The following is a 17,733-nucleotide window of genomic DNA, read 5'->3' on the forward strand; positions in this document are numbered from 1 at the left end:
ATGATTGTCAATGGAATTTCCAGGATCTCTGGAGGGGCAGGAGTCTGTGTAAATTATGCCACAAAAAGACAAGTAATTACGTTGGGTTCAAGAAGCAATAGGTAAATTCGTTTTTTCTGTACATGTCCACGCCCAAACGTATTTCCAGAAGATACTGGACCTGTGTACATCAGCGATCTCCTGCATGCTTCCAATCTACGGATGTTGCTCCAGTCCTCTGGTTCCTTTTCAGCTCCTATAATGACTAACTACTACTTGCTGTCTCTCTTTCTCTCCCTTGTCTTTGGTCTCTTTGTCTCTCTACTCCACACTCCTCCTTGTGTAGACTTTGTCAGGGTACCTGACTCCAGTAGGAAGTGAGATCTCCACACTAACAGAAATGCGCCGTGTGAGTAGCTGCAGAATTACGAAAGGAATGCTGCATGCTTGTGCTAGCAGCGGTTTGTCAAAACATTAACAAAACTGTTTGATTTCACTGATTTTTATTGATAGTTTTAATCCTGCCTCTGTTTGTACTACATTACTGTCACTGTCTCAGTCTTGCAGTCAGCTTAGACAGGCCTAGGGGCAGTGAGATGGATTGCAGCCTGGCTTTGCTCACTGTACTGACCTTGTTTTTCTAACGTTAGATGGTTGCTGAATTCTAGGATGAACAAGCATGTAAAAACATCATATTCCAAACCAGGTGTACTTAACTTCTCTTACACAGTTTGCCAAGTGTACCTTCACTCAACTCAATTTACCCACTCCTCATAGAGCAAAATGTCAGCCTATCACAGATCCTTTCTCTACCGGTTAAATACTGTCACATACCAGGCACATGTAAACATGACCCACAATCACAATAGCGTAAGGCAGTCTTGCACACCACCACCCTAGCAGAAAACAAGCTACAGCATGACATCTTATCATACACACTAACAATCACAATAGTTTATAGCTCCCCTCAACAGTTTCAGTCCTACAACATAGTTACATTGTATTTGCACTCCGTAACCACACTTGTGGGCATAACTCAATTTATCCTTTCAACAGGATTACTTTACACAACTAGAACTCACTCGAAAATCATAGGTACATTCATCGGACATCTGCATTCATCCTACGCAATCAGTCACTCTCATTTGGAACAATATACGCTCACTCCATTTTCACATATTCACAACACAGGTGGTCTGCACACTCAGATTACCACACTCAAAACAACATAGCAGAGCGCACATGTCCTCAACGCTTAGTCCTCCACAAAGCTAAAACTGTCAATATGGCGCCAAAGCAACACATTTACCAATCACCATGCTGTTCCTCTGCAAATCTGCTCACTCTCCCTTGCTTCAGACATGCCCTTCCTGAATTCTGCCTGCCTCTAATCACTGGTACTTCTTACCTATTGAAATATTCATCATTATTAAACATCTTTACTTCTATAAGTATTTAAAAAACGGGATTTTTCAGATTGTGTATACCAGATCCGGTTGCCTGATTCTCCCAGCGCCACAAAGCCCCTCACTCTATACCCTTAAACAGCAGTCATGCTGTACAAATCCTTCATTCATATATATATATCCACCAACTTTACACGATGACAGTGCTCACTTCTGATGGGCCATTGTGGACACAAATGTTGTGAATGTTTGGGCAATTGGGAGTGGAGGGGAATGAGATCCAGGACATGCAGCAGGGCAATCATATATTTCTTGGTCTTCATTTTCCCTTTCCTGCATCTGTTTCCTCCTACGTTAACAAGGGCCTTCTCTTCTAAACAATTGGTTGAATAGAGCTCCATTATTTAACCTATGAGAGAATTAGACTACGCTGGAAATAAATACTATTTATGCAGAGCCATTGGACTTTTGAAAAGGGTGTTTCCTTATATACCCGATGGTCACAGGAAAACCCTTGTCCAGGCACTGGTGATCAGTAGATTGGACTACTGTAATGGCCTTCTTTTGTCAACCAATGAAGGCCAATTAAAAAAACTACAAGTAGTCCAAAATACGGCGGCGAGGCTTGTTCTCAACCTTCCATCCAGAACTCCCTCCCGCCCTATACTAGCTAAACTTCACTGGCTGCCTGTGCGGCAACGCACAAAGTTCAAAATTCTGTGCACCATTCATAGGTCTCTGATAGGAAAGGGTCCTAAATATCTGACAAAAGTTTTCCTTCCCTACGTGCCAGGCCGATCACTTCGATCGAGTAATCGGTACCTATTACAGGTCCCTAAAATAAAAAAATCCCGCCAGGGAGGTCGCGCTCTGGCATACGCAGGACCCACCCTTTGGAATGCCCTTCCCCTTCAACTCAAACTCATCACCAACCACTTATCTTTTCGTAAAAACCTCAAAACCCACCTTTTCACCACCATTTAATCAGTTTGTGTTTTACCTTTCTGTTTATGACTAGCCCGGGGTTAAGCACTCTTGTTCCATCTTAAGCGCAGAGATATCCCTTCGGGGATCTATTCAGGCGCTATAGAAGCACATAAAATAAATAAAATAAAATAATGCATGCTCATATGGATTTAGATCTTTTTTTTTTTTCGAGAATGCAGTTTTTAAGTTCTGTGTCAAAGGAGGACAGTTATCCAGGGTCTTCAATGTTTTCCTTTGTGGATTTTCATAACATTATGATTTTAATCCTTTAATATAATCCAAATTTGATATATTTCTTTATGCAGGACAGTTCGAGTTCTGTTGGGTCTGGAGAATTTACTGGGGTGAAAGAACTTGATGAAATTAGCCAAGAGATTGCACAGTTGCAGAGGTAAGGGATCTTCTTTTCTGTGCTCAACAAACTTTGTTAACATGAGTCCCAACTGTATCGTTATTTGAATGGTAATACTTTAGACACTGTGTCCTCCATCTCTCCCTGCTTCCAGACTGTTTGAAACTGCTAAAGGAAATGTTTTATTTTTAAAAAATGTAAAGGGTGTAGAGTAAGCTGTCATTAGCTTGAACCTTGTCCATGGTGCCCCAAAATCCCCTCTGCGTTACTTTTTAGTCCAGCTTGCAGCAGGGTGACAACAACCCAAAAATAAGAACACAGGCTGCGAGAAAGTAGCATGAGTGCAGACTAAGGGATACATCTTGTCCTGGAGCATAGTTCATGCGTTATACAGCAGAAATGTGTTTGTCAGTGTCCTTTTAACTTCTTTCGTGAATGAAGCAGTTGAGGGGTTCATTCTGATTTCATGGGGTAGTGTTCCAGATTCTTGGAGCAATACCCAAAAAGGCTCGGTTGTATGTTTAAAAAAAATACATTTCGGCAGTAAGAAGCTAGTGCCTCTAGAAGCTCTAATGCCACCAGATAGCTCTATTTTTCTGCAAGGTATCTCGTCGTGTTGAAGTGTAGGGCTTTATGGGTCATGCAGGCAAAATTGAAATTAATTCTTTCCTCATATATGACAGTCAGTTTAGAGATTTCAAATCAGAAATGATGTGATGGTTTCTTTTCGATCCTGTAATGGGCATAACAACAGAGCTAGGTCACAACTGGGCCCGGCTCTCTCATAAAGTCTTCAAATGCAGAAGCTACATGTCCTATCTTTTAGTCTTTTTGAAACCGAAGATGACATGTTAGGTTTCAAGTGGCCGTTGCACCAATGTATCTTCAGAATGGACGTGATGCATAATATTGGATTCTTAATGTGTCACTAAATACTCATTAATGGAAGCAAAGTATGTTTTTGCAGTTCTTGATAATTGAAAGATTTCCCTTTGCAACAATCCAAACTGTGCCGGAATGAAAACAACAGAAAAAGCAACCAGAACTGTGAAAGAACGAGTAAAGAGGAGGTTATGATATAAAGATGTGGCGGAATTGCACATAAGAAAATAAAAACACTAAAATGGGAGGAGCCTGAGACAGAACAGCGGCGGTCAGAGCACAGCAAAGGGGGAGGATCTAGAGCAGCAGGTAGCTAGCAATGTAGAAAGAGCAATACAAAGGTAAAGCTACAAGTAGTCAACTTTACATTCACCCAACATCACTTTTAATGAATAATCATCAAATGATCCATCACCTTTGGTTTGTTAATGAAGTAAAACATCTTAATAGAGGTAATTGATAGAACAGAGAACTGTTGTACTGAGTTCCTGCTAGCACAGTATTGTTGTTTTATGCCTCTATAAACAAATGTTTCCACTTTACTCTGATTAACAGCAGTAATTCTTTTAGCATCAAATGCATGAATTGTTGACTGAAAAAAGAAATATTTGAGACGGTGATCTTCAGTTTAAAGTTTAATTCTTCAAGCCAACTGAACGGTTCACTGTCTGCTCTCCGCGTTTTTCTATATTCGGGCACTACCAGCTCATTTGTTGGGTGTTAAGGCTCAGGGTGATAGAAGATATATCCAACTCTATAAATTAAGCCAATGGTCGAAACAGCATTTGACTTAAAGTCCACAGTCTCTAGTGTTCTAAACCTGTAAGCAGAGCTTCCTAATTCTCTTCTGAAACTGCAGTAATTTGTGTCTTCCTTTTTCCTCTTTTATACCAACTCTTTCACTCTCTTTCTCTGTTTTACACACACTTCTTATCTCTCTGCCTATCTCACTCTCTCTGTCTTTTTCTCTGTCCACTTTATATTGCATGTTTCATTCACAAGTGACAAAGTTATTATATACCACACTCCTTTGTTTTTTGGAAATATGCTGCAAGCTGTCTTTTAAAATAATTTTGATAGAGGATTTTGTTTTGATTTCCCCTTCAGGGAAAAATATGCACTTGAGCACGACATCCGAGACAAAGAAGATGCAATCCGACAGAAGACAAATGAAGTTCAGGTAAGAGGACTTGGGCCTTCTGAGGTCTGGTCAGCAGGGGGTTGGCAGAGAGTGGGAAATATGAAGATTGTGCAGGGGTTTACTGAGGCCTGTGAGACTCAATGTTTAGTATTTATTACCCCTAAATACAATTTCCTGAGGTAAACAATGTAGTCTGCATCACACATTACTGAATTCCTTTTCTGCTCGGATCCATAACTGGCAGAATCATAGATACTAGAACGTGACCTCAGGTGAAGCTGTTGCGCAACTGATTTTTGAGTAGAGGAACTCATTTAGAATTTGCAGGGAACTGAATCCTCTACATTAAGAAAGTCGGAGTAGAATACACAGTGAGTTTCCTCTGCAATCCTAACCCTGTGGTACAGGCAATTCAAACTCTGTATTGTTGTCTGTATTCAGAGTTTCTTCTTGAAATCGGAAGGTTTTCAGTTCAATCTGGCACTGTGGCCCAGAATCTCTGTTGGCTTCTTCTTTTATGCTTAGCTGTCTAGTCGGGTCAGTATGAACACATATATATATATATATAACACAAAAACGTGTGCTTCAAGAATTGTCTGAAAAGTGAACTGTTCAACCCTTCTTTAATTGTTAACCATGCTCCAATTACTTTTCCCAGGGGTGTTGCCTACATCTGAGTCTACAACTGCTTTCTCAATTCCTGCTTTCACACACAGACTTTGCCTGGAGTTCCTTACAGGGTGACATGCAATGCTTGATAAATTTACTAGCAGTAGATGTAATTGTGTTTACCGTCAAGATTGCTCTGTATAGCTATGCCAGCCAGAAGTGAGGGAGAACCAAATATTCTTAATTGATTCTTACAATACTAAGTGCTATTACCTATTGTGGTCTTTGGTCCAATGTATTATATTTTTATTGAGTGATAAGGGTTTCTCTGTAGTCAGTACATTTGAATATACTATGGATTACTGAAGGCTCACTCTTCAAAACCCAAAGTACCCTGTGCTTATTTCATATTTCATAATGATGGTGTAACTTTTTGAGAACTGCAAGTCAGCGAGGAGATGTTGACTAATGGCTAGAGCTGCTGACTTTGGATCATTGGGATCCAGGTTTGAATTCCAGCCTCGGCTCAACAGGATGTGATTGTGTGTAAATCACCTATTCTCCATGTGCCTAAAAAAGGGGGAGGAGGGGAAACTAACTTAGTCTGGTTCTGTTGTGACGTTCTCTGATGTGCATTTACCAGGTTTGTGCTATACAAACTGCAAAAAACATAGTCGGTGGGAGTTATCAATTAATGGACATTGCTTGTGGACTCTGAAATCATATTTCCTGAGGGACCATTCTTTCACATTCTCTATTGTGAATAAATTGTTATTTTCAATTAACCTAGTTGACTCCATCTCTAATGGTGACAGTGGTAACCAGTAAGGACACTGTTAGATAATGAAGTAAAGGAATTACACTTGCCTCTAGAGCTGGATTGTCCAACCCCTATTGTCAGTCTCTTGGGCACTGCTGCAGTTTTTTCTTTGCCTTTGATTTGCGGCTACCTGATTATGTTCTTAGGCACACCTAATATGCTGGTCATTTTTAATCTAATTTGGGGTTTCCATTGAATCTTTGAGGCCATAATATATTTTGATAATAGGGCCTAAAATTATGTACATATTTTTATAGAGAACCATTACCACAGGATGAAAAAGGTTCGCAATGGTAGTAAGTGGTGCAAGATAATGGAATAAAAGGTAGACGTTGATTCTTGCAGTCTTTTTACAAGATTTTTTTTAATGGACGCATGCAAGGGGTAACAGGGAATTTCATATGGCAAAAGGATGTAAATATATATAAAAGCATGTTACGTTATTTTCAATATTGCTCTCCACCAATAGCATGGATTATGATGTTTGTAAAGTTATGGACGTAAAAGGCAAATCTAAATACATAGATATAAGAAAGTTGCAGGGTTTTTGATTCACAGTGAGCATAGGTTAACGTAACATCTTTGTAGAAGGGTATTCTGAAAGCTTCTTAATTATAATGTTCGCATTGCCGTAACACTTGGTTGTTGTTAATTACCACTGCTTGTCTCCCTAACAGGAGTTGCAGAATGACTTAGATCGAGAAACAAATATTTTACAACAGTTGGAAGCCCAGAAGCAAGATGCACAAGACAGGCTTGAGGAAATGGACCAGCAAAAAGCCAAGCTGAAGGACATGCTGAGCGATGTGCGGCAGAAGTGTGAGGAGGAATCCCAGATGGTGAGCAGCAGTTTCAAGGCAGTGTTAAAGGACATACCTGGCTCATTTTCTGTGTGCCACTGGATGTGTCAGGATTCCTTGGTTTTCTTTTCTGCTTAATTTGTGACAGTTTTTTATCGGTGCCATTCATTCTAGCAAGCTCCCTTATTGTACTGGTAGAGGCATGGCTAATCTGTTACATGAGTGATTGCTTTATGGCTGTTACTGTTCATCCCTGTACATCAGCGCTGCAAAGACTGAAAGTGGAATGATTGAAATACGCTTTTTGAGTCCAAATTCAGGCACTTTCATTACTGTCCTATGTCAGCCCCTGGTAAACTAGTAAGGCAGTGATGCTCAAAGTATGGCCCAGGGGCTGCATGCGGCCCTCTTGACCTTTACTTGCCCCCCCTCCCCGGCCAACAGCAGCACTGGGCTGCTGTATATTCAACTCATCACTTACATTAAAAAGAAGTTAAATAAACAGGCAAGAATTTATTTAAAGATTAATTTAAGTTAAAGAAAAAAAATAACTAGGGTTTCCTGCACAGCTTAAATTTAGAAACACCTTTATTTTTAAAGACATATTGCAGCAAACATGTAAAAATATGATAACGTGTTCAAAATTCCAAATGTGTATATTATTGACATGCAGAACAATTTCACCTCAGTACATAAGATTTGATCAGTGCATTGAGAAATATTTTGTTTTTTAAGTGATAGTTTCAAATTTGAATTTAGAAATTTTCCTCCCACTCCCCCCTCCCCATCTTGACAACCATGTCAATACTGAACTAAGAGTTAAGTCAGTTGTTATATGCACCCTGTGGATGGCCTGGGTTTATATTTTACGTGAACAACATTATGGTTTCTTAAATCAAACACAGCAGAAGATTCTGTGCAGCACACATCCTGCAGCCATGAATTTCGAGATCCTCATATGTAATAATGAAAAAGGAGGGAATGCATAATTAAACAATTGCTTTGGTTTCACTTCCTCCAACACTCACCTAGTGTGTCCCCCCTCACCCCCCCCCTCCCGATCCGGCTGGTATCAGTGCGGCCCTCCATCACATCACAGACCAAACTTTGTTAGCCATAGTCAATGTTTGCGAGTGCCCATGCAGTAAGGGATAGTTTAGGTAAATGTTTTGTCAGTTTTTACTCCGGTCACTTACCACAGTGGAGCCCATCAGCTCATTCACCGGTGTCCATGTCCTATTTCATTCAGTCTCCCTGTTTGAAACATTCAGTGTTAAGGTGTGAAAATAGGTAGACCTTGGTCAGAAGGTGTTGGAGTAAGTCTTTTAAGATTTCAAAATATTACACCTCTATCAGCAAGATGGTTGTTTTGTTTCACTGAAACTGCAAGACATGTAAGTATGTTGTCCCCAAAATTCACCTCTTATATTAGCATGTTCGTAATTTTATATTATGTTTTTGTTCAGGTTACATGTTTTATAAGCAATTCACTGGCACCCATTCATATTGATTTTTAAGAGATGTTAAATAGCAATTGAATTGTTTAATTGATTGAAGTAGCTACAGTGAATGTGCATTTAACTTGATGTCCAAGGTATCCATGAAAATACACACTTGGAACACAGGTTAATAGCAAAGCGAGACAAGGGTAAAAGTAAACCTAAAGCTAGAAAACTCCTGTAAACTTAATCATATGTGAAGCTGCCTAAATGCAGTCAAATATAGAGTTCACGGTGATGTACTTTACGTACACGTATCCACATTGGTACACATCCATATTGTTGCAATAAAAGGACCTGCTGCTTGAAGACCTATTCTCTGTGGTTGGCTAGCCAGTTTCTCTTCCATCTTCCTCTATCTGACTGCAAGAGTTTGGGAGATCCTCACATTTAGAATGTAACTGGATCTCAAGTGAGGGCCCTTGCGTATGCAGTATGGGAGGCATTAACACTTACCTGTTTGCTTCGCATGCCTCCTTAACAGTTTTGTCACTGTTTTGTTGATAGCTTTTGATTCATTAAAGTTATACCTGCCAGATGCCAGCTTCTTTCTTTGTTGGCACCCTATCAATTAAAAAAGGAGGTGATTAAAACTGACAGTTTGCACAGAATACTGCCTTTTGGTTGTCTAATTGTGATTTGGAATCGTAATTTTCTCCCGTTAGGAAATGAAAGGCCCATATGCTTACTACTTACATACACATGTAGTTGGACCATTAGTATTTGGAATTATGCATAACTTTTTTTTGTTTCTAATAAAATCAGTTGCATTTGTGCCACAGGCTTTAAATGTACTTTTCTGACTTGCTTCTGTATCCTAATCTTTTCTTAGATTTCGTCTTTGAAAATGCAGATCCACTCTCAAGAATCGGACATGAAAGCACAGGAGGATGAACTGAGCCGAGCCAAGTCCGAGCTTAACCGGCTGCAGCAGGAGGAGACTCAGTTGGAGCAGAGTATCCAGGCTGGGAAAGTTCAACTCGAGACTATAATCAAGTCTTTAAAATCCACGCAAGACGAAATTAATCAGGTTTGGACTGTGCCTGTGCTGCCATCTGAGCTCTGCCTCACACTATTACTATCGCAACTGTGCAACCTTTCCTTCTTAGTAGAAGAAAAGAGAGCGACAACGATTCTTTTTTTATATATTAGCTTAAAATATGTGCTTCATTTGAAAGGAAAACCAGGTTTACTTTTGTGTGTATAATATTTTACTCAAAACATTGGTTTTGATTGTGCTACAAGTTTCTAGTGAGAAACATCCCAGCGCATCATTCCTTTCATAGACCTGTAGGTGAATGATGGCGGTGCAAAGCTGTGACTGACCGCAATTAGGTTTTTTTCAAATACAGCTATCTGGAAGGCTGATCTTGTTTTTTATTGAATTAACTGGGGATTGTTGATAGATGTGATTTAGTTTAAGCCGATTTAATAATAGAAGTGTTGTCATATCATGCTTGTTTCAGCTTCACAGCTGTGATAAGTCATGCTTTGGTCTTAAGGAGTGCAAAATAGGGTGCTATTAAGCAGAGTGTCTTGGGGGGAGGACGGTTGATTGAGCTGCTTCACAGTACATATGTTGCCTGACAAGGTTTTGACCGTATCTAACAGAAATATCTGAAATGTGGTGCTCCTCTATTGTAGGAGGGTACTTTGATATGTGAAGGTCATGGACTTTCCTCCCTTTACCTCTTTGTGTGCTTGTTCCTAGCGGAGAGGGTGTCTTGCCTTTCTGTTGGTTGCAGTGGAGTAACATAGGCCTACGCCTCCCCTGAGGTGCGGGGTGAGGGGGCTGTTCTGCAGGACCCCTCCTCCGTACAGTACCCTGGCCCGAGAACTCTTGACTGAGTCAAGGCCCCTCCATGTACTTTGCAGGGGTACCCACTCATGTTTCATTACACCACTGGTAGGTTAAGATTACTTTTGGTGCTGTTGGCTACCCGGTTTCTCAGAGTTCCGTTTTGGGAATTGCACTCCATCAACATAAATGAGTCATAGGTTTGAGATGCAGCACCGTCTCTAGTAATTTGATCAAGTGTACAACCCAGCGTTGTCCAACTATTTCCGCCAGTTGGCGTCTTACATGGCAGCTAACACAAGTAGTTGTTCCAGCAGTTAGAAAAAGTTCAGGAAGAATACTAAGGTTTCTTTGTGGCTGCTAAATTGAGCATGAGTTGGTTTAGAGGAGATGGTGCCTGAACGTACTTTGTGTGCAGTACGCGAGAACAAAAGCAGGGCTGAGAGAGATGCTCTTCAGCTCCAGAGAGCAGAAATAGTGGTGTTCCATTGCTCTTTGTTTCTTTTGTTATTTACTCAGTTTTCTTGGTAACTGGAATGGATTCGGTCATGGCTGCTGTGATCAAAGAGAAAGGTACCACAGAACAATAGAGAAACCCATTTTCTGTCTCAAAAAAAGTTAACCCGACTTTTCTTTCATGTTAATAACAGAGATCACTCATGATAAACATTATTAAAATATCAACCCTGTTGAAGAATGGTCTTACCAGTGTTAATTTTGCATTTTATCTTCATTCCAGGCAAGAAGTAAACTGTCTCAACTTCAAGAAAGCCAGCAGGAAGTCAACAAGAGTATCGAGCAGTGCAATGAGACCCTTAACGGAATCCATGCTGGGAGCATGACGAATCTGGCAGACATGAATGAGGGCGCCCCAACACGGGACAAAAACAGCTATGGCACTCCGGTACAATACCAACAAACTCCAGCTTGTCTACTGTTAGGATTAACGGGGGTTTTGTTTGGATTATAGACTGTTCTCATGTGCATTTTTAAATGATAGCCTGAAAAGCAAGATTACCTTATAAACTTTTGGGCGTTAAATGAACAAACAGACATAGAGAACTAAGTTCTTTTTCTGCTTCCCTGTAGTCCTCCCACTCTCGAGATCTCCGCTGTCCACAGTAGATTTCTGGTCAAGACGGCATTCCAACACTCAGTGAGTCATTGCACCCATGGTGAACAAGCTTGACTTAGACAAGCTGCTCCCTCTCATAGACAAGCGTATGATCTGCATTCACCGACACTACATGTGTCCCATAGCTTATCTTCATTCTCTAGTCCACCGAGTCTGTTCTCATTACAGTAGCTTGTGCCTCTATAGCTATAGTGAAATGGAGCAATGACTGAGGAAAGCCCTTTGTCATTCCACAGCTCCATTCCCATTTTTCTGAAATAATGCCTCCTGTCTTGACCCTTACCGAAGGGCTTGTATACAATAGCCTGGTCCGTCCCTAAATTCATGGCCCAAAATGTTATAGCTCCAATGCATATACATGAAATCCCTTCCAATAGTGTCAGATGCCTTTTATGTGCCTAGGAAGGCCACAACATAAGCCTTTTCCTCCATTTCCAGGAAATCCCTTAAAATGTGCAGATTAAAATGATGCTCCTATGTGGAATTAATTCAGACTAGTCAATCTGTACCAGTGTCAGGATTACGGACGCTGGTACACAATGACCAGATACACTGCAGAGGTTGGGTATGGCCTGAATTTCTCTTCTACTCAAGAACTGGAAGTCATGCTCTAGGGTTCGACATAGTCTCCGATAGTCCAAGGGACATAAAAGGGAAGAGAACGCACCCTTGTTAAATGTCTCAGCTAGCCGAGTCATTTGGGACTCTTGCCTTGGCTCTAAGGAAGATGGCACCTCCGAAGAAGAAAACATTGTGTCCATGGACAAAGTCTTTGTTCCTCAAGGAAGGATGAGTGGGCAGGCCTGTCTCCCTCTGTGGCTGTCACTGCAGATTGCTTGGTAGTTGGAGAGCATCTTGAATGGCCATCCAGAACGTATTCAGTGCTTGGAGAGACTTTAGAGAAGTCCGTCTACCCTTTAGAATTCGTAGCACTAGCACAGATCCATCCCACCGCTTCTACCCCAGAGGACCTCTTTGAAGAAGGGAAACATTTGAGTGTAGCCTTTGTGGGGAGAAGTGAATCTACTGGCAACTATAATTCTTCATTGGTGCAAGAGTGACCTCCTGTGGTCACTTTTTGTTGGGCACATAGACTAACATTGATTTTAGGTACTCATTGTATCCTATTTGTATTGTTTAACATTTTGTTTTTGCTAGCATGTTTTAGAGGTTTAACTGCTTGCTCTCATGCCTTTAATCTTCTTTTGGCACCTTTTAAATACTTTAAGACTATTTCGCTTAGCATGCTACTTTGTACTGATGGTGCCAGGGATAAGCCAGGTTTTCTCAATGAAATCCTATTTTCCTAAAACAACACTTTATTACTAATTCTGAGGGATCTTAGTTCAAAAGTCCTAATCTAGTCTCTTACAACCCTCCCATGGGGATGCTCTTTTTCCCCATCTGTACTTTGCACTCCATTCTTGAAAATCCGTCCTTTACATTTTTCACAGTCCCAAATGCATTCTGGGCAAGGAAAGATCTGTAGATCCTAATTACATTACACTCGTTTTGCTACTTCCTATCTCATTTGCCACGTTTTTGTCTGTGTAAGTTTGAATTATGTGCACAAAATGTTTTGGGAATGAGGCCTTTGATTTGTTTGTTTTCCCCCATCAACATGGGTGTAGAGTCTGATTATTTTCTTCTTAACCTTGACTTTGGAAGCCCAAACTATTGTTAGGAGCTGCATAGGAACTAGCCTAACTAGGGAAACAGTCTGGCAGGCTATGCGAGACACAGGCCACGATTGTGCTGGGAGCTTTAAGTGGGCTATTTTCTGCCTAGCTAGCAGGATTGACCAGTGTGGCTAGTCAGAACCCAGATAAATGTGTAACATTTTGTGATTAACAAACAAAACAACCAACAATGCAGTTAACAAGGTAAATAATGTAATTGTCCATTTGGAGTTTATTGAAAGTGGTAAATGTTCGAAATACTGAGAAAAGTGATTCAGAAGTTCAAAACTAATTCGCTGTTATAATTGTCTCTGTAGGGATCATGAAAAAACCCAGACATTCAGTGTTTATTGTGTTTATTGGAAATTCAAGAAAGCTAAAAAAAAAATCAAAAGTCTTGTTATGGATGTGTTAGAATGACTAAGAGGCCCACCATGGTTCACCCTCAAATGTGCGCAGATTAGGGTGACGGGGTTTCTGTGCTGAGGCAAGGCTTGTGTATTCAACCTTAGGAGATATTTCAGATCAGTGATCAGCCCAGTGGAATGAAGTTAAAGGTAGTATCCATGAGGGCTCCAAGACACGTTGAGAGGTAGCAGCAGACCAACATCTGCTTTATAATGCTCAGAATGGAACAAAAGGTCTTTGATGAGTGACGCAAGAATGTTGGATGCTTGTTGTACATTATCTTCCTCGATAATGGGGTGTGATTTCAAACATGCCTTTATCCCCCACGAGGTGTGTTTTTGTGAAGCCAGATCCCTTTGGCTTGACGCCTTTGTCAGTAGCCTTTACAAAGTTGAAAAAACCTCGTAGTGGAGTGATGGTGTTCTTGACACAGTCAGAAGAATACACCATGGTCTTCAAAAATCCCAAGGATCTTTCTTTTGTCCCTCAAAAAGTTGCACATAATGGAACTTTGTGAAAAAATAGAATTCCTTGTAGTTCTTGGTTTTGGATTCCACTTGAGTAATATCAGTGAACCCAGCTCTCGTGGTTGCTCAGCAGTTCATGGAGAAGTTCCCAAAAGCCCAGACTTCTGCCTCTGGTTTAAGGCATTCTCTGCTTCTGGGCCCACAATCTTCAGGAAGAAAGTTCTCCCGCATTCTGATCTGACTTTCCACAGCAGACCTAAACCCCAATATTCCTATAGTACTGTTCAGGGAACTGTCTCCTACAGCTGGTTTGGCAAGTTCTCAAAGCAGGGCTTTATGTCTGAAGTTAGGACAGCTCTTCCAGTTTGAGCCATAGGAAGGAAACCCATCTATTCCACACATTTGCTCCATGCTAAATCAGGTCAATGTAGTGGGTCTTGAAGGTGCAGGCCGATTTGCTATTGATAGGTGCGCGTAAACAAAGGTGATCGGTCCATAAGGAGTCATCACTCCTACTCGCCTAACAGTGTACAAAACATTCTGCTTTGGGTGAGAAATTATGGCTCAGGTTGTTTTCCTGAGACCCCTGCACTAAAAATCTAAGATGGTAGCGGTCTCTTAGCAAAGCGCAGCCCTACCTCATCTCACCCTTTGATAGCAAGGACTGTCAATTGCCATAAAAAGTTATTTTTGGCACCTTCTTGTAAATCCACAGGTGGGACAACACCTGGGAGTCCTTGGCTCTAGACCCGGGCCTCCCGCCCAACAGAGGGAGTGACAAATGATTACAGCCACCTCAACTCTCAAATTACATCAACTGCAGTACTACAAATATCATGCAAGGATTTCACTGCTACAACATGTGCCCCATTCAGATCGGCACTCACCCTAGAGTGGCTATAAAAATGCCAAGCCTGTTGCATTTGCCAGCCCTGATTTAGCAGTGCCTCTGTGACCTTATACATTCTAAAGCCGCCTTCTAACAAAACAGTAGATGCAATTCGTTTCATGCTAACTGTATTTCAGTGCTATTTTCTCAGCCGTGCTCATGTTTGTAGGTCAGGCTCTCTTTGTTTTGGCGACATAGTTGCTGAACCATCAGCGGCGGCTGCTCCGCTAAAGCGGAGGAGCGTCGCCCCACTGCTCTGCAGCAATGAAATAAAGGAAACATAAAATGATAACAACCCTAGGTTATTATTTCATATTTTCCTGCCGCTGCAGGTTTGTGGCGGGGCTGCTCCGATGACAGAGGAGCAGGGAAAGGAGTGGTTTTCCCACTCCAAGTGCGTATTAATGTTCGTCCGGCCGTCCCGGGCTGCCCAAACCGTCATGCGCACTTTGCATGTAATCCATGCAGCCTGCATTGCAGCCTGCATGGAGAACATGCCCAGGTTCCCATTCCCTGACGGCGCTCAGACCAATCACAATGCTGCATCACAGCGTTGATTGGCTCAGGGGAACCTGGGTGCTTCCTGTTCCGGCTCCAGGGGAGAGACGGCAGAGGAGAGATGCGGCGATCAGATACTTTTTTTCTTTCTTTTTTAAACCCCTTTATCTTTCCTCGATCCGTGCAGGCCTCCACTGTGAATCAAACTATCAAAAGATGACTTTTTTTGAATTTTTAAAAAAAAATCTGAAAAAGAAAAAAAAGCATTTTGTACTGCTACTACAATATCTTTTTATTATACTTATAAACGTTTACACTATTTGCTTTCAAGAGCATATTAATCAATTCATCCCATGTTTTAAATTCATTGTTTGAATAACGTCTTAAAGCAGGGGACTGAAAGTCTGCAACCAAAAGAATGTGTCAAACAAAGGTATCATTCTTTACTGCTTGTTAGAAAAGCACAAATATTTTTTGATCTGATTAATATTATATTTGCTCAGTTTTAATTAAATGTGTGTTGCTTGTCTTTTATTTGTGGTTCGTAGGAGGATCCCTTCAAGAATAAAGCTGTGCCGATGACTAATAACACTCCAGAGATCCATGCAGACCCATTCCAGGCGGAAGATCCATTTAAGACCGATCCCTTCAAAGGAGCGGATCCATTCAAAGGCAGTAAGTGGCTCCAACAATATCTGCAGAAAGGAGGCCCTGTTTTCAAAGCGAGCAGTATTCCATGAAGTCTTTTCTGTTGTGTTGTATGCTGTCTTCTCAAAGAGTGATTGCCTGTTTTTGTATGCAAAGATTTTCTATGATGACTGTTATTATAGTCTGCCTTTGTGCATAATTCTATCATCTAGTGTTTTGGCTCAGAATATCATCTTGTTGGTTTTAGTTAGGGCAAGGTTGACGCACTATAATATTGGGCCAGATTTGTTTTTTTTCTGTAATCAGGTTTATAAGTGAGACTTAGAGAATAATAAAGATATAACACTGTAATCGGAGCCGTAAGCACACTTGGGTCAGTTCAAATCAGAATCTAAAATGGCCAGTCATAAAAAGAATGATATTAAGAATCATAATTTATGAGACAGATAGCGTGGTCAACTTTCATATGTGTATCTGAAGGCCATCAGCCAAGCAAAAGAGCCATTGCACAGAGAGTAGCGGGTGGGTGCCCATGTCAGGTTTTTGATGGTGAAGGATAAGACATGAGACCCCATGTAACTGGGCTAGACTGTGTCTCTACCAGATACATTGTTACCGAAGGTAAGTAACTCGTTTATCTATGCTACGCTGCTGCACACTGCTCCTCGTTACCGCTGTAGCGAGAGCAACCCTGACAACATCAGTGCACAGAGCACAAATAGCCACATGTTAGTGATGTTAGTGTAAGTGGATGGTGACAATACTAGATGTATGGAATGCTTCGTATTCTAGATTTCAATTCTTGGTTAGCATCTCTTGTGTTGTCGACCATACCAGATGACTGTCCTGGAGGTGCTGAAAGGTCTTTCTGTTGCCCTCATCTGAAAGTGGTTTTATGAGTATAATCATTAGGCTACTCCCTCTTTCCCCTCCCCTCTCTAGTGACTACAATCCATGTGTTTGGAGTTTACCGAACATGCCCTGATGCACTGGTTCGACCCATTGTCAATTAATCAATCAATTGTGTGTGCCTTGTAACTGTTTTTATTCATTCATGCGAAAGATTGTTAAGACCCTAGGCCTGTTTTACTTTTTTAAAGATCCTTTCGGAGATGACCCATTCAAAGAAAGTGATCCATTCCACAATTCTGCTCCAGAAGATGTATTTAAGAAGCCTGCAAAGAGCGATCCATTTACGACGGACCCATTTACAAAAAACCCCACACTCTCCTTAACGCTCTCCTTAAAGGTAAGTTGTTGAGTGTGGAAGAGGAGTTGGCAGCTTAAACTAGAGTTAGACAATTGACTGTGTTTGGACGGTGCTTGATATAGCATTCAAGTATTCGCCCCTCTTAGATTACTTCCTGTTTAACTCAGTGTGTGCAAGCTCTTCAAAGGCTGCATACCATATTTACTAATGCAAGCCTTTAATCTTCTATCTGTTGCAGATAATTCCTTTGCTTATGTGGCTAATTTAGAAAGTTTTGTGTGGGGAGAGAACTGCATGCTGCGGACCTGAGAACAATTTGTCTTTTCACAAATAAGTATACACTTTAGACATATGTCTTGAGGCTGTCTTTTGTCAGGCCCATTCTTTTTTTTGCTGCTGACACAACCATCGTCTCACTCTTTTTTTGGACCATAAATGTAACAGGTTGTGGTTGTGCTCAGATTCCTAGTGCAAGTTTGTAGAATATTTTGTGTACAAAAGGCTTATTTCACAGCTTTATCTATTT

The 17,733-nt window shown here is 41.0% G+C and overlaps 1 protein-coding gene across 4 annotated transcripts in view; it reads left to right on the forward strand.

The window, feature by feature from the left end:
• The window catches only part of LOC147663126 (epidermal growth factor receptor substrate 15-like 1), a 326,980-nt gene that overhangs the window by 129,353 nt on the left and 179,894 nt on the right, over positions 1-17,733 (forward strand). For 2 of the 4 annotated variants that reach the window (XM_086950659.1, XM_086950657.1), the window contains exons 12-19: positions 326-388; positions 2,678-2,763; positions 4,714-4,786; positions 6,854-7,015; positions 9,308-9,505; positions 11,013-11,177; positions 15,898-16,024; positions 17,098-17,246. In XM_086950659.1, the coding sequence (XP_086806785.1) occupies positions 326-388; positions 2,678-2,763; positions 4,714-4,786; positions 6,854-7,015; positions 9,308-9,505; positions 11,013-11,177; positions 15,898-16,024; positions 17,098-17,246 (1,023 nt within the window). The remainder of the gene's footprint in view (positions 1-325; positions 389-2,677; positions 2,764-4,713; positions 4,787-6,853; positions 7,016-9,307; positions 9,506-11,012; positions 11,178-15,897; positions 16,025-17,097; positions 17,247-17,733) is intronic. The other 2 variants (XM_086950660.1, XM_086950658.1) reach the window with 1 other exon arrangement.

The sequence above is a fragment of the Lissotriton vulgaris genome, unplaced genomic scaffold (assembly GCF_964263255.1).
Source record: "Lissotriton vulgaris unplaced genomic scaffold, aLisVul1.2 SCAFFOLD_1556, whole genome shotgun sequence".
Lineage (NCBI taxonomy): Eukaryota > Metazoa > Chordata > Amphibia > Caudata > Salamandridae > Lissotriton > Lissotriton vulgaris.